At 38.9% G+C, this 24,216-nt stretch overlaps 1 protein-coding gene across 3 annotated transcripts; it reads right to left on the bottom strand.

Annotated features, from left to right (window-relative positions):
- Positions 1-459: 459 nt before the first annotated feature.
- On the bottom strand, positions 460-23,239 carry FAM221A (family with sequence similarity 221 member A). Of its 3 annotated transcripts, none has more exons than XM_025993129.2 (7): positions 23,115-23,239; positions 19,632-19,805; positions 16,641-16,831; positions 14,675-14,881; positions 9,856-9,963; positions 5,793-5,875; positions 460-981 (listed from the first exon to the last, which is right to left on the bottom strand). In XM_025993129.2, exons 1-7 carry the CDS (start codon positions 23,177-23,179, stop codon positions 913-915), a joined length of 897 nt encoding a protein of 298 aa, XP_025848914.1. In that variant the 5' UTR covers positions 23,180-23,239; the 3' UTR covers positions 460-912. The 3 variants fall into 3 exon arrangements, with proteins under 3 accessions (XP_025848914.1, XP_025848915.1, XP_025848916.1); XM_025993130.2 differs by lacking the exon at positions 23,115-23,239 and adding an exon at positions 22,529-23,091; XM_025993131.2 differs by lacking the exon at positions 14,675-14,881.
- Between the last annotated feature and the right edge of the window lie 977 nt (positions 23,240-24,216).

Genomic DNA, 24,216 nt, shown 5'->3' with positions numbered 1-24,216 from the left:
TACAATGCATAATCAACAAAACAACTTTTTTTTTAAGATTTTATTTATTCATGAGAGACAGAGAGAGAGAGAGAAAGAGAGAGGCAGAGGCACAGAGGAAAAGCAAGCTCCATGCAGGAAGCCTGATGCGGGACTCGATCCTGGGACTCCAGGATCATGCCCTGGGCTGAAGGCAGGCGCCAAACCGCTGAGCAACCCAGGGATCCCCTCAACAAAACAACTTAAAAATCAGAAGACACGACTAGGGCAGCCCCAGTGGCACAGCGGTTTAGCACCTCCTGCAGCCTGAGGTATGATCCTGGAGACCGGGGATTGAGTCCCACGTCCGGCTTCCTGCATGGACCCTGCTTCTCCCTCTGCCTGTGTCTCTGCCTTTCTCTCTCTCTCTCTGAATAAATAAAAAATCTTAAAAAAAGATTATTAAAAAAAAAAAGAAGACACCACTAAAAAATGATTAAATAATTTTTAAATACAATTTTTATTTAAATACATAAATCAAGATTACAAAGTTTGACAAATAAAAAAGATATTTTTAACTTACTATTTTTAAACAGTGTTCCCTCCTTATATATTTGTTCAAGACCCCCAATAACATGTTTAATTTTTTAAATAGCCTCAAAAAGTTAAATTATGACAAACTAAAAACAGTTACTGTATTTTCAGACTTTGACCAATATGAAAATAACCTCATTTGTTAGGAGAGATAAAAATATATACAAAATACTAAATCATGAATGTTGACAAAAGTAATATAAAGTATTTTCACTTGTTTAAATAAAGGAAACAATCAAAATGACATTTTTACATAGTAAGAGAAGTAAATAATCTGAGAGAAAATAAAGTGTATTATTATATTTAAATAAACACAAACAAGATCTATTTGGATGATGGTTTTAATTTTCCCAATAGTCTTCATGAAGGTTTTTTACTTGATGGCAATGGTGCTTTTCCTTTCTGCTTAGCAACCTTTTCCATCTTTATCTGTAAAATTAAAATATTTGTTGATAAAATAATCTGTAAAACATTCTAAAGAAAAAAAGGTTATACACACCTTATCTGGAATCATGTCTCATTTATCACAGCCATTTCACAGTTATTTAGCTGTGACTAAACTGCTAAATTCTTTTTTTTTTTTTTAAGATTTTATTTATTTATGAGAGACACAGAGAGAGAGAGAGGCAGGGACATAGGCAGAGGGAGGAGAAGCAGGCTCCATGCAGGAAGCCCAATGTGGGACTCAATCCCAGGACCCCAGGGTCACGCCCTGGGCCAAAGTCAGGCGCTCAACCGCTGAGCCACCCAGGCATCCCTAAGCTGCTAAATTTTAAAGCCAAAATCTAATAGTCAAAGGGACCTAATTGCATTTTTAAAATATGGTATGATTTTAAGGCGCCTGGGTAACTCAGTTGAGTAAGCGTCCAACTTCACCTCAGTCATGATCCTGGGGTCCTGGTATCAAGCCCTGTTTTGGGCTCCCTGCTTAGTGGAGAGCCTGCTTCTCTCTCTCTCCCTCTGCTGCTCCCCCTGCTTGTGCTCTCTCTCCCTCTCAAATAAATAAATAAAATATTTTTTAAAAAATATGGTATGATTACAACTTTGCAGAAGCATTTTATAAAAATAACATATAGTAAATATTGCTTTGGAGAAAATTCATAAGTTAACTTTACCTGCCACTAAAAAAATTGTTTTACAAAAGCTTAAATACCTAACCTTACATCCAGTCTATGCACATTCCCTACACAGGATGCAGCTGGATTATCTCTGGAACATGGACTGCTTTGAGGACAGATACCTATAATTCTGGATTTTACATTTCCACAGTTAACTCTTTGAAGGCTGCCTTCCAGTGTCAGTGAAGCAAAGACATATCTTTACATATCCTAAGTAGTGGCCTTCTGACCTTTTAAAAACATTTAAACCCTTTCTATGGGAAAAAAAAAAGGCCACAAAGAACACAAAGCCCACTGCCTCTTAAAATTTCCTGAAGCAGCACCCACTACCTTATCCTTCAAGGAGAAAGGGATGGAAAGTATGGGGCATGGTAGGTGGAGGGCCTCCTACCTTTTAAGGTAATAGGAATAATATCAAGAAACCAGAAGGGACCTAGTCAAACCAGTCTACCCAATCATCAAATTGTAAATAATAACTTCCCAATAATAAAATTTATATATCTCACCTCTGTCTCATCCCCCGTTTTCCCCTCTCCCTCCTGAGTTGGTTGGGAATCTCATTCAAAAACCATACATTCATATCACTTGTACACTATATTAGTCAGCAGGTCATCTGCAGGACCTCCAAAGGCATACCCTTCACTAAGGCAAAGATTATAGGCTTTGGAGTCACATAGAAGAGCAAGTGTATTTGAGTATGAGTATTTGAATCTTAACTCTACCATTTATTAACTACTTGAGGCAAAATATTAAACCAACAGTTTTCTCTCTCTTTTTTTAAAAAAAGATTTTATTTATTCATGAGAGACACAGAGAGAGAGGCAGGCTCCCTACAGGCAGCCTGATGTGGGATTCGATCCCAGGACCCTGCAATCACAATCTGAGCCAAAGGCAGATAGATGCTCAACCACTGAGTCACCCAGGTGCCCCTTCTCATTTGTTTAAAAAAAAAAAAAAGGATCATAGTAATAGATACTTCTCAGAGTTGTTCTAAAGGTATAAATGAGATCATATATACAAAATCCAGATACTTAATAAGCAATCAATCAACAAATGCTAGTCCCTTTTCCTTTCTCATTCATGGCCAAGTGTTAGATTTATAGTAATGTCAAAAAAGGGACAAGATGCTGAATGACCAAACAAAGCCAAAGCCGGGCATTCTTACTTAGTACTTAGCAAATACATCCACCTAATCTAGTGTCTGAAGAGCAAAGATACCTCCTCCTGCTCCTTTTATTCTTTTTCAATTTCCTGGAACTAATAGCCCCTTTCACCTAGTTCACCTTTGATAATTGTTTCCCTAATAAAATTCTCCTTTCTTAGGGATACGAGACCATCCACAATGGAAGAAAATAACTTGACCTAATACATAAAAGAAGCAATGAAGGGCAGCCTGGGTGGCTCAGCGGTTTAGTGCCACCTTCAGCCCAGGGCCTGATCCTGGGGTCCCAGGATCAAGTCCCGAATCAGGCTCCCTGCATGGAGCCTGCTTCTCCCTCTGCCTGTGTCTCTGCCTCTCTCTCTCTGTGTGTGTGTCTCTCACGAATAAATAAAAATAAAATCTTCTAAAATAATAATAATTTAAAAAAAAAGAAGCAATGAAGCAACTCTTCAATAATACCGACACTTCAATATACCTAAAAGTAATTAGTACACTATGTTACCACAAAGGCTTCAAATATCAAAGCCAACTCACATTTATGGTAGATTCTTCCCCATACTACATGTTACCATTGTACCAGGATAGAAGCAAAACCAGATATGCATTGCTTTCTAAAGGGGCTGTGACCCGTCAGATTTGGCTTCCTAATCATCTTTTCCCTCAGTGGTACATATCTTGTTTTTTTGCAGTAAAATCCAAGTACCAACAACACGTATAGTACATACCAGCTCAGAGGAAGTTGTTGAGGTTTGAGCTTCTTTGTTTTTATATGCCATTAATCACACAGGCTGGAAAGTTTATAAGCTGTGTCTCATAAATCCATAAATCACACAAGCTGGAGAGTTATAAACTACATCTTGTAAATCCATAAATTCTAGGTCTATTTATAATACTCAGTCTGGATTGGCCAGGTACATCTTCTAAAACAATCACTCCCCCCCCCATTATCCTCCCACAAGCAAATACTACAGACATGTTTTCAAGGCAGTCAACACAACCCAGACTTCTTGAGGAAAGGAAGTAATTCTAGAATCCTGTCCCTTCCCTGTGAAGGAAAAACTAAAATCCAGCTGTGAGCATGTGTATTCCAAGAGTGGAGATTGATGTGATTAAAAGTCTAGCCTTAATGATGTTGTAAAAAGTCTTTTTTTAACCCTCCCTCTGGCCATTTCATCTCCCTCCCTGAGATCCTACTACCTCCTCTTTCTCTTAGATGAGAGCTTTCCAGTAAGGTAGCCTCTGGCCACACATGGCCCACTGAGCACCTGAAATGTGACTGGTGTGACTGAGGAAAATAATTTTTTAAGTTTTAATTAATTTAGAATTATTTAGCCACATATGAATAGCTATAGCACAGGTATAGAACACTTTCATCATTGCAAAAAATTCTATTTCTAGCTCTGCCTTAAATCATCCAGGACTCCCCCCTCTACTTCAAAATTCTTCATCAGGGAAACCAAGCTGATCTCTCTCCCCTACTCCCTTCCTCTCCTCTTGGAAGGTGAATTTATTTAAAGGTCTCCTTTCTCCACACCTTCGGTTATTTAACAAGCTATAACAAAAAGTGACAAGAGTGTCTTTACTTTCATGACTCTTATTACCCAATTGGAGAGATAATAAACACCCACAGAGCAACTATAAAATAATCCTAAGGAAAGCACTTTGGGGACTATACCACATGGTGGATACCATCCCCCATACCTTATCAAACTAACATACTTTCATCTGGCAACAAACAAAAACAAAACTCTCAAATGTGAACATGGCCATGAAACACATCAAATATCTAAGTATATGATATGTTTGAAAGTAAGTAGCAATTAATATCTGTTTCCTTTTTCAATTATCCATAAATATTTATTGAAAACTTATTATGTACAAGGTACTATAGTTAGTTCTGGGGAAAATATTAAGAATAATAAAATACTGTTTATCCCCAAGGAGGTTTTTCTTTCTTTTTTTTTTTTTTTTAAGATTTTATTTATCCACTCATGAGAGACACAGCAAGCTCCCTCCTTGCAAGGAGCCCGATGTGGGACTCGATCTGGGCTGAAGGCAGACGCTCAACCGCTGAACCACCCAGGCATCTCTATCCCCAAGGAGTTTATAGTGTGGTAGATAACTGATGAAAATTATCACTACAGAAAGCCGGGAACACATCATATAGTTGTTGAGCCCTGGGAATTGCTAAAATACATTTCTATTTAGTGTCTAGTTCCTTAAAGGCTAATGAATAATTTTAACTTGAGTCTAGATATACCTGATGTACTGAGAAGAGATATTACATATAAAGAATTCAAGATCCAGGGGCACCTGGGTTTCTCAGTTGGTTGAGCATCCAACTCTTGATTTCAACTGGAGTCATGATCTCCAGGTTGTGAGATCTAGCCCCACATCTGGCTCCTCACTCAGTGGGACATTTGCTTGAGATTCTCTCCCTGTTCCTATACCCCTCCCCCTACTCTCTCTCTCTAAAATATATAAATCTTTCTTTAAAAAGAATTCAAGGTACATTTAATTTAAAAGTCTGCTGAGCCACCTGGGTGGCTCAGTGGTTGAGTGTCTGCCTTTAGCTCAGGTCGTGATCCTGGAGTCCTGGGATCAAGTCCTGCATCAGGCTACCTAAAGGGAGCCTACTTCTCCTTCTGCCTCTCTCTTTGTGTCTCTCATGAATAAATAAAATATTTTAAAAAAATCTGCTGATAGCTGATGTTTATTATTGACAATTTTATCTGTATATTTAATCTTTATGACCTTCATAAATTAACTACTATATTATGTATCATATTATTCATTCATCCTGTCTCTCTCTGAATCATTCTAAGTAAGTCTCAAGGCCAACATCAGCTATAACTAAAGACTTTATAAATTATTTTTAATGATTTTCCACAATCAACATGTAATTGCATCTTTGTCACAAGTTAAATGCCTAGTATAAGCAGATTTCACCACAGACTTACCCTTTCTTGGTATCGTCTTTCAAAGAAAGCCATATCATCCTCCTCAGGTCTCTTTATGGAAGAAACTTGACTACTTGTACCTACTAATAAGGAAAATAATTCTGTAAGTAATATATTTATGGAACTACAAATTCTGCTGAAATTTAAAAAAAAACAGAAATAAAACTTTCCTCTTACTGGTGATAATGTTTTATTTTTCAAACCAGAATGATCTAAGTGGTAATTGATCCTACTACCTAATTATTTGGGGGGAGGGTAGGGACAGAGAGAGAGGAACAGAAAGAAATCTCAAGCAGACTCCCAGCTGAGCACAAAGCCTAACACAGGGCTTGATCCCAGGACCATGAGATCATGAACTGAGCCAAAATCAAGTTGGATGCTTAACCAACTGAGCCACCGAGGCACCCCTACGTAATTCTTTAGAATGCAGAGCATTGCAAAACAAAGTAATGTTTATTGGCAAACATTCCCCTAATGTGCAACTGGTTCATATCTCTTTCATATAAAAGCACACTTAACTTTGTCCAACTACATTTTAAATTTTATAGCAAAACTAGAATTTCATGTAACACCATAACTGATAATATACAAAAGTAATTACATAGTCTGAATGCCATAGTGCATTATGGCACAATGCCTTTGTGCCATAGTCTGAATGTTTGTGTTCCCCTCAAATTCATATGTTGAAATCCCAATGCCCAAATGCAATGGTGTTAGGAGGTGGGGTCTTTGGGAAGTACTTAGGAGGGTGGAATCCTCATGAATGGGATTAGTGCTCTTATAAAAGAGACCCCACAGAGATCCTTGCTCAACTCTTCCACTGTATGATGACAAAACGCGAAAGGGCCAGCTGTGAATCAAGAAAAGACCTTCACCAGAACACAACCATGCTGGCGCCCTAATCTCGGACTTCCAGTCTCTAGTGAGAAATAAACCATGTGAAATAAATTTCTCTTGTGTATAAGCTACTCAGTCTATGGTATTTTGTTATAGCATCTGACTAGACTATGGCAGTTTGTACAAGCAACCAAGATACTACCTGCTTTGAAACTTTTCAAAACTAAAATAATTGTAACCATTTTCCATAGTATTCACTTTAAAAAATATATATGTAATGTATTTTATTAAAGTTCAATTTGCCAAAATATAGTATAACGCCCAGTGGGTATTCACTTTTTAAAGCTAAACAAGCACCAGTTTGTGCTATGAAAGGAATTTAAAATTGCTTCAGGAAAGAAAATCACGTTTTCATTCTGACAGTCATTCTGCCAAAGTCAGGGGACAGAGACAGTGACCCTCCTTCCCTGACCAGTCAGTAGTAATAAGGTCTAATCAGGTGAGTGGGGGGAGGTAGTAACTAGCTTCCATTTAGAATCTATAGCTCAGGAATGTCTGAGTAAGCTGGAGCTGGACAGAGACTGTTACTGAGTCTGGAGACAAAGTGACTTACAATAGGCAAGTGCAAAAAAGATACAGGTTTCCTACTGGGGGACCACAGAAGGCAACACCACCAGCCAGGGGTGGTCCTGTGTTTCTCTCTCAGAAGAGAATATACACTGAGAGGGTTCTGCAGTTTTCCTATAACAACAGGAATGATCCTGAACAAGTGGACAGTTCAATCAGAGTTTTGATCAGAAAACGCTGATAGAACACCTGTGGGCAAGGCAATGGGTCAAGTGCTGAAAAAAAAAAAAATCAAGCTATCTAAGATGTGATTCTGACCAGCAGGGACAATCTAGCAGTGGCCATCAGACCCCTGCATGCCACAGAATGCTGTGTCCTCGGGGCCACGTGGAGGGAAGGATGGCTTCTGGCTGGCACCATCAGGGAAGGCATTTCCCAGTCCTCTCCTCCTGGGCCTCAACCTGTCCTCTGTGCCTCTATGTTACTGCTCGGCCTGGCCCATTCCTGGCACTTGCTTATCTTCCTTACCTTTCTTGGTGGTGGGAGAAATGCACATTTGAGAGGTTAAGATCCTGCCTCCCAGGTGCCTAGTATGTGTGGAATTGATGTATTCTGGAAATGTCCCTTTGCCTTGGTTCAGAAAAGTGGAAAAAATTTTGGGAAAGGAGAGCTAAGATGGGGTGATAGGGGTAAGGTGTTCTAGTCAGAAGGTGGGAGCAAAGTTATACCAATAAGCAATTTTTTTAAATTTTTATTTATTTACGATAGGCACACAGTGAGAGAGAGAGAGGCAGAGACACAGGCAGAGGGAGAAGCAGGCTCCATGCACTGGAGCCTGACGTGGGATTCGATCCCGGGTCTCCAGGATCACGCCCCGGGCCAAAGGCAGGCGCCAAACCGCTGCGCCACCCAGGGATCCCCCAATAAGCAATTTTAGTATAGCTCAGACCAGATGCTACAAAGAGCACCATCACCGCCAAGCACCTCAAGAAGGTAGCTGGAAGCCCTCTGCCACATAGGTTAGTCTGTAGAATTGGAAAGCTTAAATCCTTTCCCAATTATCTAGTCAAGCTTAACCAGAGCATCTGAAAGAATAATGAACAACTAGAGGGTCTTACATTTCTGGAAAGTAGAAAGATCAAGTAAAGTCAACATCTCCCCTGCCACTAAAACAGTGAAGCTGAATGTCAAAAGTATAAAGAAAGCTTTTGGATATCTTCTTTTCATGTGTTTTTGGCATTTTGGTCTGTAAGCAATCAAGATGGAAAGAGACCCTATCCCAAAGAGGAAGATTTGTAGGAACCAGAGTAGTTGAGGCCGAGTATTCGTTATGCCTTTTCACTTGCACAAAACCATGGCTACAAGGACTCTCCCATGTTGATAACCAGACAAGCCAACACCCATTGTGCAGGAGGGTATGATGATGATGGTACACCAAAGTCCTGAGTGAAGAGTCCCAGAGGCCCAAAGCTCTGATTAGGGATAATACTCTGTGGCCAGAAGACAACCCACAAAATAGCCCAGTGCCAGGACAATGACCAGTGACAATGACCAGCAAATATTTGGCTGGATGGAAGTAAGTGGAAGCAGCCCTGCCGGCCTCAGACTTCATCACCACCATCTTGAAAGATCTACATACTGGGTCTTGGGATGGGGAGCTATCTCTGTCCCCACCCTTGACCCCATACAGAGAAAACCTGGGTAACCTGTGTCTTAGGACTGCAGGCTGAGGTGAAAGGTGCAGGCAGGAGAGTGCACCTGTGTAGTCTTCTGAAAAAGTTAAGGACCTTGGGTCACTATATCATTGTCATATGATAGAGCCATCTTTAAAATCCAGCACTGGTATAACTTTAGAACCCATAATAATATGAGTATCTCTCGAACAATGAAAAGCACACCTTCCTCTGTGCCTTGGCTGCCACTACACTCAGTCAAAACTGAAGCATCAGCAGCAATTATATCAACCTTAGAAGTTGACACAACTGTGTCCTTTTTCTTGGTTTTGATTTCCTCTATCTATATTTTATCATAACTTTGTTGGGTGTTGTTTGTATACGCAGCCCTAAAGCCCCTTGTGGAGACAGGGTATATGAAAAAGTTTTAGGAAAATACAAATAAAAAGAAAAATCCCATATAAAAATATTTGTAAATATTAAAAAATATATTTGTAAATATTAAATACCTAATATATCATAAAAATTCCTTCTTCAATTTTTTTCTTATTTTAATAAGGGAAATAGAATACTAGTGCTAAAAAAATGAATAAAATTCATATATATGTATAATGTTTATGTATAATTTATATGTATACATATAATTTATAAATGACAAAACTTTACTAACCTATACTTATTACCAAATTACATCCTGCTTGGGAGAGCCACTAGAGGGCTCTCTTATTCAGACATGAAAACAAGAACGTATAAGGTTTTAAAATTTCAAATTATTATATTATTAGAATCCTCATAATTCTCAGATTTAACAATTTTCAAAAAAAAAAAGGAAGTTTCTTGCTTTTTCTCAGTACCGGGTCAAACTAAAAGTAAAATGAAAACGAAATTGTGGTAATACTGAGGGAAAAAAATAAGATCAAGAAAACGAATCAATCTACATTCTTATTTACTACATCCAAACATATCTGTCAGTTTCATTTCATTACCATCTGTCAGTGTTTCTGGAGAAGAACTAGATGATGCTTGAAATGATTTTAGAAATGGGTGGTCCATGGTTGTAACTGGAGAGTCTAAAAATTCAATTGAAGGTGCACCTGAGAACAAAAAAAAGAATGGAAATTAAATCCTTATTTGTTAGGACACAAAAAAGTTATTTCAATGCAAAATAAATTAGAACTTCAGCAGAATAATTAGAAAAAAAATCTTTCTATAAAAAAGGAATTTTTATTTAGATGTTTATCTGCCATATAAAGTAAAAGGGAATTAGGTAAAAGTATGTATTTCTCAGATATCGTTTTCACAGAAAAAATTATGCATGAGTGGAACTATGACAAAGAAGTACAAAACCTTAATACAGTCACAAAAACACTATCAAGATAAAACAAGACATTCATGATAAAGAACCTGTAGTTGAAGAGGGCAGAATAAGTGTATTTTTACTCTGTTCCTCACTGGAAAACCATCTCAAAATGAAATATGAAAAAGTAAAGAAAAATTCAATGAAATGAAGAAATATCCACAACCCCACACCACAAAATTACAAAGGCCAATCGCTAAAAACATTGACCTTTGGACCAAAAGGAAGGAAGCTGTAAAGAAAACATATTAAGCGCTCTGTCTTCTTCACAAACCACCACCTCCCCTACATTCCTCTCCCCATTTAGCAGAGAGGGAAGGAAATAAACTTTTAGTCCTATTCGGCTTTTAAAATGAGTCCTCTCTTATGACCTAAACAGTGTGGGACAATGCTCATTCTTTTAGATTCCTGCCCCCTCCTTCTCCAGTTCCTCTCTCATGTGGCTGGAGGTCCACTGAGGTCCTTATGCTGTCTTCTGGTTGCTGCATGCGCTACTGATCTCAAATGCTCAAGGTTAGTTAAGTGGTAGTGTAGTCTCACAGTTTGGTAGAGCCTCACACTTGCTTTCTCTAGAAGAAGTACAAATCCATCAATGCCTGCCACTTCTCTACTGAATCCCCCAGAGCTCAGAGGACACAACTCTAGCTCTGCTCAGGATCCCCTTGCCATGACAATTATCATGGCAGGTCCACTGCCTTAGAGCTCAGCTGCCTTCCAAACACCCACTAGGAGCTGGGCATTATGGGCTCCTGCATCAAAAAGGAACCAAAGCAGCAAGTTGTCATCTCTGTCCAGGACTCTACATGGCTAATAGAGCAGATGACCCTCTGTCCCAGGCTCCCCTACATCTGAAATCAAGACAAAAACATATTGCTTCCTCTCCTCACTCTCACCTTTCCTCACCCTACCTTCCCTCAGGGGCCAAAAAGCAGAGGTTTTCTCTCTTTCTGTTATAAAGAAGACCGACAAAATACCAGAAGGCATAAGAAGGCAAAGATGGCAGCTATTCCCACTATCACTTAGCACTGTTTGCAAATGCCAGCCATGGTAATTAGTAGAGAATAAGATCAGAAATACTGGAAAAGGCAAAAATACCATGATTTATAACAGCAACCATTTATTTTATTTTTATTTTTTTAGAGATTTTATTTATTCATGAGAGACATAGAGAGGGAGAAAGGCAGAGACACTAGCAGAGGGAGAAGCAGGCTCCATGCAGGGAGCCCGACGCAGAACTTGATCCTGGGTCTACAGGATCCTGCCCTGGGTGGAAGGCGGCGCTAAACCTCTGAGCCACCGGGGCTGCCCGCAACCATTTATTTTAAACTCTAAGATCAAGTAATAAAGGATTGGTAACAAAAGCAGCATAAAACATTTGCTTTTCTATAAACAAATAATAATCAGCTAGAAAATATAAAGAAAGGAAAAAACCCTACATATGGTAGCTATAAAAAAAAATGGAATACCCAGAAAGAAAATTAAGAAATAGATTGAGGACTTTCATGAAGATAACTTCAGAATTCCAATCAGAGGGAGGCCTAGGTGTTGAGTATCTGCCTTCGGCTCAGGGTGTGATCCCGGGATCCAGGGATTGGGTCCCACATCAGGCTTCCTGCAAGGAGCCTGCTTCTCCCTCTGCCTATGTCTCTACTTCCCTCTCTGTGTCTCTCATGAATAAATAAAATCTTAAAAAAAAAAAAAAAAAAAAAAAAGAATTCCACTCAGCTACCCAGAAGACAAATGCAGAGACTCAACATTTTAAAATATCAATTATTCCTACATTAATCTACATTCAGGCTGATATCAACTAAATAATAAATAATAGGATGTTTTTGTAAAAATAGAATGTTTTGTAAATAATAGAATGTTGCCAAAAAATAATGCCAAAGTTCTCAAAAAATTAGTAAGAAAAAGCCAGGAAAATTCTTAAGTAATTAAGTCATAAATATTAATTTATTATAAAGTTTTAATATTGAAAACATCATGGTAGTTGCACACAGAAATAGGCAACAGTGAGGCAGACCAATTAGCCCAGAACAATTCTGGATTGAACCCAACCCTACCACTTACTAACTAGGTCAATAACAAAGAACTAAGATATACACTTTTCTGTGCTGGGTTTCTTTATCTATAAAATAAGAGTAATAATAACACCAAACTCAGAGTTATTGTGAGAACTACATGAGTTAATAGATGTAAAGAGGCTGAGGGCACTTGGGTGGCTCAGTCAATTGAGCAGTTGAGCATCTGCCTTCACCTCGGGTCATGATCTCTGGGTCCTGAGATCGAGCCTGCTTCTCCCTTTCCTCTGAGCCTATCACCTGCTCACATGCTCTCTTTCTCTTTCCCTCTCTCATCATCTCTCTCAAATAAATAAATGAAATCTTAAAAAAAAAAATGTAAAGAAACTAGAAAGACTCCTAGAAGTACAAAGCTGCAATCATCATCAACATCATCATTATTATCATTATTTTTTTGCCTTTGGGAACTGGATTTTCAGTAACTGTTCCACGAGCTTAATACAATCATGCGCCCATGAAAATTGAAAAATTATTTATTTATGGAATTTAACAAGCTAGTTGTAAAATTACCTAGATGAGAATACATAGATAAATCAAGGGAATCTTAAAACACACACACAAACAGGAGGCATTCACCATATCAATATCAAAACACACTATGAAAAATAATAATTAAAAATAAGTAATATTGACAAGATAGGCAAATAGGCGAATGCCACAAACTAGTAAGTATGACAGAATGTGAGAAATGTAAAGTTTCAAATTATTTGGGAAAGAACAGAATTTGGATAATTTGTCATCAATTTGAACAAAAACTGAAGTTACACATACCTCACACTTTCACAAAAAAAAAATGTGTTCCAAGTACATGAAAAAGCTAAACATAAAAAAAAATTAAGTATTAAAGTGAAATAAAGGTGAACATAATTATAAAATTGCCTCCAAAATTTAAAAACTATACAAAAAAAATAAAAAACAAAAGGACAGATTGGAAGAAACTATCTGCAAAATGAATGACAGATTAGTATACAGAATATACCAGACTTCCTATAAATAAATGAGAAAAGATAAAAACATAAAAGTGAGCAAAGTATATGAAAAGACAAATCACAGAAGGTAAAATGGCCAATAAATACGAGAAGATTCTCATCCCACTGATAACCAGGGAAATCACACTGAAATAACATTTTCACATGTCAGACTGACAGAAAATTAGGTTTGACAACATCAGTGACTAGCATAAATGTGAGAAATAGGGAAGCTAAAAAAATCAGTTGAGGAAGTATAAACAAATACAGCATTGTTGGAAGGCAATTTGACAGAGTATATTAAAACTTCCCACATTTCAACCCAACAATTCTACTTCTCTGTGTCTACCTTAGGATCAGATTTTTGAAGCATATAAGGAAACAAGTTCTAGGATGTTTTTGGCAGGACTATTTGTAAAGGAAAAAAAAAAAGGAAACAATCTAAATTGTTTTAAACAAGGTTTAGAAAAACTGACGGTAATGGCTTAGAAAATCTGACAAAGTGACATAATAGAATATTATGCAGGGGTTTAAAAGAATTAAATAGATTTGTGTGTTCTGATATGTTAAGCTCTCAAATTTTTTCCAAGTTAAAACTATAAAAATGTATGCTAAAAAGAAAAATAAATTATCAATTGATGACAACAAATTACCCTCTGGGAAAGAATCTAGGGTAAAGAGAAGTGTTCAAGGGGGACTTACAATACTTCATTTCTATTATTTGAATCTTTTACAAGATAATATTCATTTATATTTATGTAATTTTGTACTGAAAAAAACAGAATACCAAAAAATCCATACACACAGAAGTATTTAAAGTAATTAGGAACCATATTCTTCCTAATCCTATTCATTCAACTCAGAAGAAAAAAAAAAAATAGCTCAAGATCTATCCAACTGAACTTTTCCCTATATTATATACTTAAAACCTTCATGTATGCAAGCAGTGTGTGCATACATTATAAATGTGATAACATGTATACACATGCATAGGCATATGCACACATAGACATAAGCCTGTTTCTAAAATGAGATGGCTATAATGGCAAAAAATTGCATATAATTGGGCAACAAGTGAAGTGTATTATATCAAATAAAAGAAATACTCAGCCACTACAAAAACATGGTTATGGGTTGGGATTTGGGTCCTAGTATTGGGGTAGGAGTGATCTTTTCTCTTGTGTTTTCTATAAGGACCATACAGTGTATAGTGGCAATAAAACCTTTATTTTAAAAAATACAAATCAAATGAGAGAATGTTTTCTAGAAAAAAAAACAAATACAGGACTTCACTATCGTCAGCACACATAAAAACAATATGACAAGCTCACTTAACAGACTGAGCCACCCAGGCGCCCTACATATATGACAAGCTCACATTCCGTAGATCACCACTTACCAATCCCACTGTCATCTAATCGCATGTAGCCTTCTGCCAGTGAGCTGAAGCCAGTTAAGCCTCCCATCGCTGCATAAGGAACATCCTGTCCCACTGGTTTTCCCTGAGCCAGTCTTTCTTGCTTAGTTTCCACTACTGTGTCATGAGCATATGCAGGCTGACCACAAGCACAAGTGAAGCAACTATGGAATCCTGAACACTTGGAACCTGAATCAAGACATAAAGGGAGTTAAATATGTCTCTAAAATAAGTACTGAGCTCTCTGCCCTAAAAATGCCCAGCTTAAAAAAAAATGCCCAGCTTGGCCACAATCATCTGAATCTGGATCCCTTATATGCTGTCCTCTGGCCTCTACAACTCTAGCCTCCAGCCCCTGAACTCCCTCCCAGCCACTGCTCTTACTCCTGGAAGATGCTGAAATGAGTAAGATAAGGTAACGTATGTAGAAGGAAAAAGGTATTCAAAAAACCAAGTGGGACTAAAAGAAATTGGGGTAACATTAGAAAGCCAGGAAATACAGGCCTTCTCCTCAAACACTGAGTTAGAAGCAGGTGTGGTGAGCCCAGTGGTAGGACCAGGTGAAGAGACAATGTGGTGGAGGCCTCCCTGTGGTTGCCCCATAAAAGTCATATAAGAAAACCAACCCACAGACATAGAAAGGACACAATGGAATATTGTTTAACAATAAAAAGGAAAGAAGTACTCATGGATGCTACAACATGAATGACTCATACAAACATTATGCAAAGTGAAGGAAGCCAGTTACAAAGGGCTACCTTATTCCATTTATACAAAATGTCTAGAATAGGCAAGTCCATACAGACAGGAAGTATTTATTGGTTACCCAGGACTGGGGAAGAGGAAGGAATAAAGAATGACTACTAATGGATATGGAGTTTCTTTTGGGGGTGATTAAAATGTTCTAAAATTGACTATGGTGATGGTTGCACAATTCTATAAGTATATTAAAAACCCACTAAACTGTACCCTTGAAATAGATGAGTTATATGCTATGTGAATTATATCTTAATAAAAGTTTTATATATATATGTATATATATATATTAAAAGCCACATTGAAGTGGAGGCCAGAATTCACTATTAAAAAAATTTTACACACTCACACTTCTAAAAAATGTGTATGGAAACCAAGGCACATAAGTAAATTTTATCTAACTACTTCCATACTTAGCCAATGAAATACATTTATTCCTGCCACTGTCATTAAAAATGTCTTATGACATATTTCAATTCCAACTACTATGAAAACTAGAATAACTTACCTCCTGAAGAAAATACTGAAGTAATGTCCTATGTCAAGGGGTTTTTAAAAGGATGATCAAGTGAAAGGGCCTATGTGATAGGGGCTGGGATTTGGGTATAGGTATTGAGGTAAGGGTGCTATCACATATAATGTGCTAAAATTATGTTACTTTTTGCTTTTCCCATCAGCCTGTGTTTTAGGCAATTACATGATAATCTACCAGGAAATTATAAAATCTTTTTCAACTTTTCCGATCCTTTTTAAAAACCTCTCAGAATTTAGTTGGTAAAATTCCCATTAAAAAATTTAAATCTGGGTCACCTGGCTGGCTCAGTCAGTAGAGCACACTACTCTAAATCTCAAGGTTGTGTAAATAAATAAACTAAAATCAGATCGCATCTAGGTGTTCTTTAAAATCTATTGTTCTCAAAAAATATATAAATAAATAAAAAATAAAAAATAAAAAATAAAATCTATTGTTCTCATTAACTTATTTGAATTACATGAGATTACGGCTTCTGATTGCAAAACATACAAATCAGAGGTTTTCCACAAAAATAACATTTTAGAGTAGTTCCATCAAGCTTTTCTGAGTTGTTTAATATTGACCACCCAGCTGAATAAAACTGGCAAAAAGGCATGTTAAATATTCAATAAAGAAATACAAACATTCTGTTGGTATGTTTATAATAACGTAACTCACAGACATTGCATATAAAGCCAGCCGCAGCACTGTGCTGATCCGCAAAGTGCTTGCACCTGCAGCGAATGGGCTGCGTGCCATTCAGAGGGACGTAGAGGTAAGTCCTGCATGGGCAGCCAGTCACTCGGCAAGGGAGACTAATGGGGCGCTGCTGCGGAATCGTTTCAAAGTCAGTTTTATGTTGTTTATACCTAAAAGAAATAAATAAAAAGGAGGATATTAAAAAACAGTGCAAGTATTGCTGGAAATTACCATTTCTATTTTGTTAAACACAAAATTATTCTTTTTATTTTCCTGTTCTTGTTAGTAAGGCAAAAATAAACTCCCTTACAGTATTTCCGTCAGCTATGTCACAAATTGCGTTGGTCAGAAAAAAACCTTCACTCTTTTAGATTTTCATTTTTAGTTACTTAAGAAGAATTTTCACAACAATATACAAGGAACTATAACTCCCTTAATATACTTAGCACTAGTGTGGAAAAAGTTCTTTATCAAAATTCTTTTTATCAAAGTACACTACTTAAATTTTTCATAGGTTTGCTATTTAAAACTGAAATAAGTTCAGTAAACATATATGAATGTAATTTAATTTTTAAATTTTAACTTCAAAATAAAGCGTCAACATTTTTAAAAGCCAAAGCTCTTTGTTAAAACACTTAATTTTCTTAAATAGGTCACTCACTTCTTGCTCTTAAGGTGATACTCAATAAAATATTAAGCTTATTATTATTAATATTAATATAATTGGTACAAATTAATATAGCAATGAGATACCATTTTTCACTTAGCAAAGAAAAAACTATACATAATTCACAATGCTGTCAAGAGTCTTATAGAAGAACCTCTCTCACTTAATGTTTCAAGACAGTTAAGATCCATTCTTTCCATGGTGTATTTAATTTTGCATAAAACATTTCCTAATGTATATAATTGTCAAATCAGTGTTACACCCCTGAAACTAACATTATATATCAACTGTACTTCAATAAACAAATAAAAATAAAACCATCAAATTTAATTGAAAAAAATCCTTTAACCAGATAGTTCATTTCTCAAAAATATACCCTAATAATTCTGTGTATAGAGATTTCTGCAGAAAGATAATATCAGCAACAGTACACAACATATATCTAAGGAAATGAGTAAGTAAATCACTAGACAACAGTTTCTAGAATTTTTAGCACTGAAACCTCTTCTGTAAACATAGTTTTTTACAGAACCATGATATAGAAAATAGATAAAAGCAGAATTGGATAAAGCAAGGGAAAGAGCCAGAATTGGAGTCTGTCCTTCCCTTGACCTGACCTTCCAAGGGTACCCCTGAGACTCCCTCACAGCTCTGGGGAACACACAATACACACCACCGGACTAGACAGCATATTGAGTAGGTATTAAAAATCTTATTTGTGATTACTACACAACAATGTGGAAACATACTTCTGTGACTCTGTCATTAAAAACTTGTTCAATATTTATATGTACACATAATTAGCAACTAAGTGAACTATGTAGAGAAAAACTGCATGAACAGTGTAAAAAGTATTGAGGGTAGCTGCCTTTGGGTGGTGAGCTTTCTATTTTTCTATATATTCTTCATTTATCTCAATAATAATTTCAATATTTGCAATAGGGAAAAATAATAGTTTAGACAGGGATCTCACTGAGTGATCAGTACTAAACTTTTCGATTGAATTTAGGTTGGGTTAATTTTTAAGGTTAATTCCATGCAACATAAATATATATAAATGAGACTGGCACTAAATCTATACAAAGTAAATGATAAAACCAACACAAATTTACCAAACTCCTTTTCAGTTCTAAAAGATATCAACATAACCCTTATCCTCCATTTCTCCACAGTGTTTTTAGTTGGGGTTGCTAAATAAATTTCAAGTCAATCTATATACAACATTACTCATCCTAGCAACTGCTTAAGAACCTTTGGCAGATGGCAAGTCTGTATGTAAATAGCAACTATACAAAGAGTCTCTGGTGAAAGAGCCCCAGAAACTATCAGAACAGGGTGGTTCTCCTTCCATGGTTTCTTTGGAACAGAAAGTTAAAAAGTTGTTACCTGAAAACACATAATAGGTTCAGTGATTTTTCCAAGCAGCAACTCTGTCCTTTTGAGCTTTACAACTGTGACCTGTGACAGCAGTAAAATTTAAAGTAGAACACAACAAACACGGCCAAATGCAAACCTCAGGTACAGGCAATACACACTCAGTGACTGGAATCTCCTGCATTTTCTTTCCTTCGTGTGCTTTACTTGGGAAGGGACCATTTGTAATAAAAAGCGGTGTGCTTGTATTTTTGTTTAAGAAAGGTATCAACAGGGGATCCCTGGGTGGCTCAATGGTTAGACCCCTGCCTTCAGCCCAGGGCGTGATCCTGGAGACCTGGGACGGAGTCCTGCATCGGGCTCCCTGCATGGAGCCTGCTTCTCCCTCTGCCTGTGTCTCTGCCTCTCTCTGTGGGTGTCTCTCATGAATAAATAAATAAAATATTTTTTTAAATTTTTAAAAGAAAGGTATCAACACATGTTTCTTAAAGTACAAAGGGAGATTAGTAAGTCTGAGGAGAAATGCTTCTTCTATCTATAGGTAAATAACCTGTTCAGTGTGGGTTAACTCAAACTCTTAAAAGCAGTTTGGCATTCCGATGGCCCATCCTTTACTAACTTATCTGGTAGTGGGAGAAGTAGACATCTAGCAAAGCTGTAGGGTCACCACTCATTTTACCAACTGCAAGAGAAGAGATGCTTAGATTGATGGACTCCAGAATAAGTTCTCATAGGATATAAGAGAAAATTTTAATTATAGCAAAAAAAAAAAAAAAAAAAAAACACTTTAGACAATTTCTAGGGTATTATATAAAGGCCTATTTTTAAATGTTTCTCAATTATCACAAATAATGTTATTTACAGAAGGAAGATACGCTGTGCTACAGTTTTATATTTTCTAATCACCAGAAAACAGAGCAATATCTTACCTATGTGTACAAAAACACAGTGTCTCTGGCCCCACAAGCTTACAATCCATTCCAGTCGGTGATCGCCAGCTCACAAATAACCTGTTCTGTAAGCGCATCGGTAGTACTTTCTTTTTGTATTCTTCATATTCTTCAGGAGTAAAAAGTTTCCCTCCATCGTCATCACCAACAATTCTACAACAATAAAAACTTCTCTTAAGCCTTGAATATTTATTATTCTACAACAATAAAAATTTATTTTAAGCCTTGAATATTTTCTAGGTTAAAAACACTAAACTCTAAAATTAAACTATGCTTATAAAGTCAAAGGAAATGCTGTTTCAGCTTTGCTTTTTTTTTTTTTTTTTTTTTTTTTACATTAGGCTTATGTTAATAGCAAAATTACACACAATACTAGTAAAGCTTGGGACACCTGGGTAGCTCAGCGGTTGAGTGTCTGCCCTTGGCTCAGGGTGTGATTTTGGGTCCCAGGATCGAGTCCCACATTGCAGGGGGCCCACTTCTCCCTCTGCCTATGTCTCTGCCTCTCTCTTTCTGTGTCTCTCATGAATAAATAAACAAAATCTTAAAAAAAAAAAACACACTTCTTTAAAAAAAATAGTAGTAAAGCTTTTGCTTTCCAAGTAAAAGAGGATTTAAAAAAAAAAAAAAAAACTCTTGAACTCATGACATCTGACTTTACTGATCCAGGTTTACCACCGAACAATTACCGCAAATTCAATCTCATTTTATCCTTTGATTCTGAAGCAAACATGTTCACACTTTTCAATAAAAACTGGAGCCTGGGATGCCTGGGTGGCTCAGCAGTTGAGTGGCTCAGCAGTTGAGCGTCTGCCTTTGGTTCAGGGCGTGATCCTGGGTCCTGGGATGAAGCTCCAGGGCGTGATCCTGGATCCTGGGATGAAGCTCTGCATCGGGCTCACTGCATGGAGCCTGCTTCTCCCTCTGCCTATGTCTCTGCTTCTTTCTGTGTCTCTCGTGAATAAATAAAATTTTTAAAAAAATAAAAAAAAAATTAAAGCTGATGCCTAACCTGCTAAAAAAATCTAATAATTCCCTTCTTTAAAAACAATACTCTTGGAAAAAAAATAATAATACTCCTGGGACACCTGGGTGGCTCAGGAGGTTGAGCATCTGCCTTTGGCTCAGGGCATGATCCCTGGGTCCCAGGATCGAGTCCCACGTTGGGCTCCCTGCAAGGAGCCTGATTCTCTCTCTGCCTGTATCTCTGCCTCTCTCTCTCTCTAATGAATAAATAAATAAAATCTTAAAAAAAAATAGTGCTCCCCCCAGAAAAACAATAGTACAAAAAATATTAGTGCTGAAGACAATATGGGTAATGTGAACCCAAATCCTGGCTAGGAGTTTAAACCCACAGAAACCCACATCTGTATTGAGTAATCATTGTTTAATTCCAAAACATCAACTTTAAAGTTTTATGGGAAAAATTAAGCTACCACTATTTCTTAATTTCTTGAGAAATTAAGAGTTGACATCTCTGGAGAAAAAGGAAGCGCAAGTAAAATAATTTATTCAGAACTGAAGAAATTTCTCCTTGAAAATGTCACCCCTTAAAAGTCATGAAAAATGTTTGTTTGTAGGATGCTACTTAATTTTTTGTGCAATCCATACTTTTTCCATACTTTCAAGCCTTTAGCTGAGGTAGATAAATAAAACCAATGCAGAAGCTACGAAGCCATCACAACCTTCTTCCTTACTTAAATAATTTAGAAACACAATAGTAAAAGGGCAGGGGCATTTTATTCTGAGAAAAGTTTTGGGTCATTTCACATTATAATAGCTGTCACGAAGTTTACCAATAGGTACTGAAAAAAATCAAAATCAATACAGGTCTTTAAAGATAGAGATCATTTGTATTTGCTAAGCCAGCACAGCTCAAACTTTACAGTAATTACAGAATCCCCGAGGGATCTAGTTCAAATGCAGATCCTGATTAATAGGTCTGGAGTGGGGGTCCCTCGAATCCCACATCGGGCTCCCGGTGCATGGAGCCTGCTTCTCCCTCCGCCTGTGTCTCTGCCTCTCTCTCTCTCTCTCTCTCTCTCTCTCTCTCTCTCTGTGAGTATCATAAATAAAAATTTAAAAAAAATTTACAAAAAATAGGTCTGGAGTGGGCCTGAGAGTGCACATTTCTAGCAAGGTCACAAGTGAGGCCTACACCACTGGTCCATGACTGCTACACTTTGAGTGGCAAGGCTCTAACTTTTTATAGTGAATTCTTCCAGGTAACTGTATTTGCAAAAATCATTTTCCACCAGGTCTTGACATTTTCTGAACCAGGCAAGAGACCATATCTGGAGGCTGACAGTTCACTTATCTAAACTAATTATCTAAGTAATAACCAACACCAAGGCCCAGCAACTTGCTCCCAGGGAAAAGCCCTGGAGGCTAAAGGAGCGGGCCCTGCCTTAGTGAGGACTGGGTGGAAACCGTTCTGGGCACAGGACTCATGGCCTTACCTGGACCCACCAGACCCGGGGGGATGAGGCCTGACTCACCAAGCTCCTCATTCTTACTTGTCTGGCTCAGAATTACCAACCGTTTCTAGGTGTTACCCAAAACTATACTACCGGGACCATCAGAAGGAGCGGAGGCCAACTAAGCAAGCCGTTTGCCCTAGCAACCCTGGGTGATTTGGGGCGGCCGCCTTTAAGCAGAGCACCCCCTCTTGCTCAGACTTCCCAGGCGGGGCCGTGATTGCCTCACTTCCCGTGTACACACACACACACACACACACACACACACACATTCTCCTCCCTCCGACCTCCTCCCTGGCCAAACGGCCTCCCCTCACCTCCTCCCCGACCCCGGCGCCCCTGCCGCCTTCAACCGTTGCCATATGCTCCTGCTGGTCCCTCTCCAGAACTCCCACTCACCCAGTCTCCCAGCTGCCAAAAACCTTTCTTGGGGAGACCAGAAAAAATAACATGTCTCCGCAGGTGCATCAGCCTTGGTCAGGCAGGGCCCAGGGCAGTGAGTCGCATCCTCATCCTCAAACCAAAGCGGCAGCTACGTTTCCATTTCCGTGAGAGGAGTTTCTCGGGAACCACCGCACCACCACCAGTCTTTCTCCTAAAACCAGCACCTCGGGGTTGGGAGCACGTTTGGAAGCTCACGACACACCCTATTGCTAAACTACCATGCAAACGACGAGGCCCGAGCAGTCCAAGCGTAACTCGTCACAGGCCATTTAGAAAACCACAGTTGGACTTCTGCACAAATCTAAGAGTTAATAATCCCTCCTGGAAGGGGTCGGGGCGGGAGATCTGTTAAACAGCCTCGGGAGAGACTTATTGCAACTACGGCAGAGCTACGTGTCATTACGATATTACAAAAAGACGAAACTCCAATCAAGGTTAGTGAGCCTCCCGCAACAGCCGCGGATCAGATTCCGGGAGCTCCTCCGGCGCGGGGGACGCGGCCCGCCTGCGTTCTCCTCGCCACGCCGAGCCGCAGCCTCACCTCCGGTACTCCAGGTAGTCGTCCACGGCCGCGGCGCCGCCGGAAGGCAAGGTCAGCCGCTCCATGGCCCGGGGAAGCGAGAGGCGGCCGCAGGGCGCGCCGGCTCGCGGGCCTCCGGGGAGCGAGGCCGGCCCCGCCCCTGCCGGCCGCGCCCCCGGCAGCCCGCCTCCCGATTGGCCACACCCCGTGCCGCCCGCCGCCCGATTGGCCGCGCCCCCTGCCGGCCACGCCCCCTATCACCCGCCTCCCGATTGGCCTGCCCTGCCGGCCACGCCCCCTGCCGCCCGCCTCCCGATTGGCCGAGCCGAGGACCGCGGCGCGGCGCGGGGCGCGCGCTTCCACCTGGCCGCGGCATCCCGGGGGGAGAAACCTTCCCCTTAGAGCAGCCCGAGCCGCCGGGATTGCTCTTTACCGCAGGCTCCAACCTGGCGCGGGTGCCTCTCCCTTTCCCGGGTCTCGCAGCTCTCCTTGTAGGGTAACAAGTGACGAGGGAGTGCGATGCCTTGCATATCGCGGACGCACAGAATATGGCTTATTTCTTTGTACAGAGCTTTTCGCTGATTTTGTGGCCCGACTCCCCGGATTGCCCAGAAGTGTTTTCAAAATTGGCATTTAAAACACTGCAATTTAAAAAAATTAATAATAAATAAAAATGTTAAAACTGCGATGTGGGGCGCCCGGGTGGCTCAGTCGGTTAAGCATGACCTGCCTTCGGCTAGGGTCATGATCCCTGCGCCCTGGCATCCGGCCCCCCATGGGGATCCCTGCTCAGCTGGAAGCCTGCTTCTCTCTCTCTCCCTCTGCTGCTCCCCCTGCTTATGCTCTCTCACCCTCTCAAATAAATAAATAAAATCTTCAAAAATAAAAATAAAATTTTTTTAAAACGGCAATGTAAATCAGCTAACTTAACAAATATCGCAGAAAGTGCCAGGCTATGTGAGCTGATAAAAAATTGTCAGGGGAGTGTCTATGTAGACAAGTACAAGTTAATGAGTCTAGAGGGAAATAATTAAAATAGACAATGCAGTTGTAGGCTCTTCCAGTCAACTCTGACCAAAGAAGTCATTGACAAATAAGACTATGGAACAAAATAGAAAATATT

The sequence above is a fragment of the Vulpes vulpes genome, chromosome 7, assembly GCF_048418805.1.
Source record: "Vulpes vulpes isolate BD-2025 chromosome 7, VulVul3, whole genome shotgun sequence".
NCBI classification, from domain to species: Eukaryota; Metazoa; Chordata; class Mammalia; order Carnivora; family Canidae; genus Vulpes; species Vulpes vulpes.
Note: the sequence above shows the minus strand (reverse complement) of the source record. Positions and strands in the feature narration are given on the sequence as shown.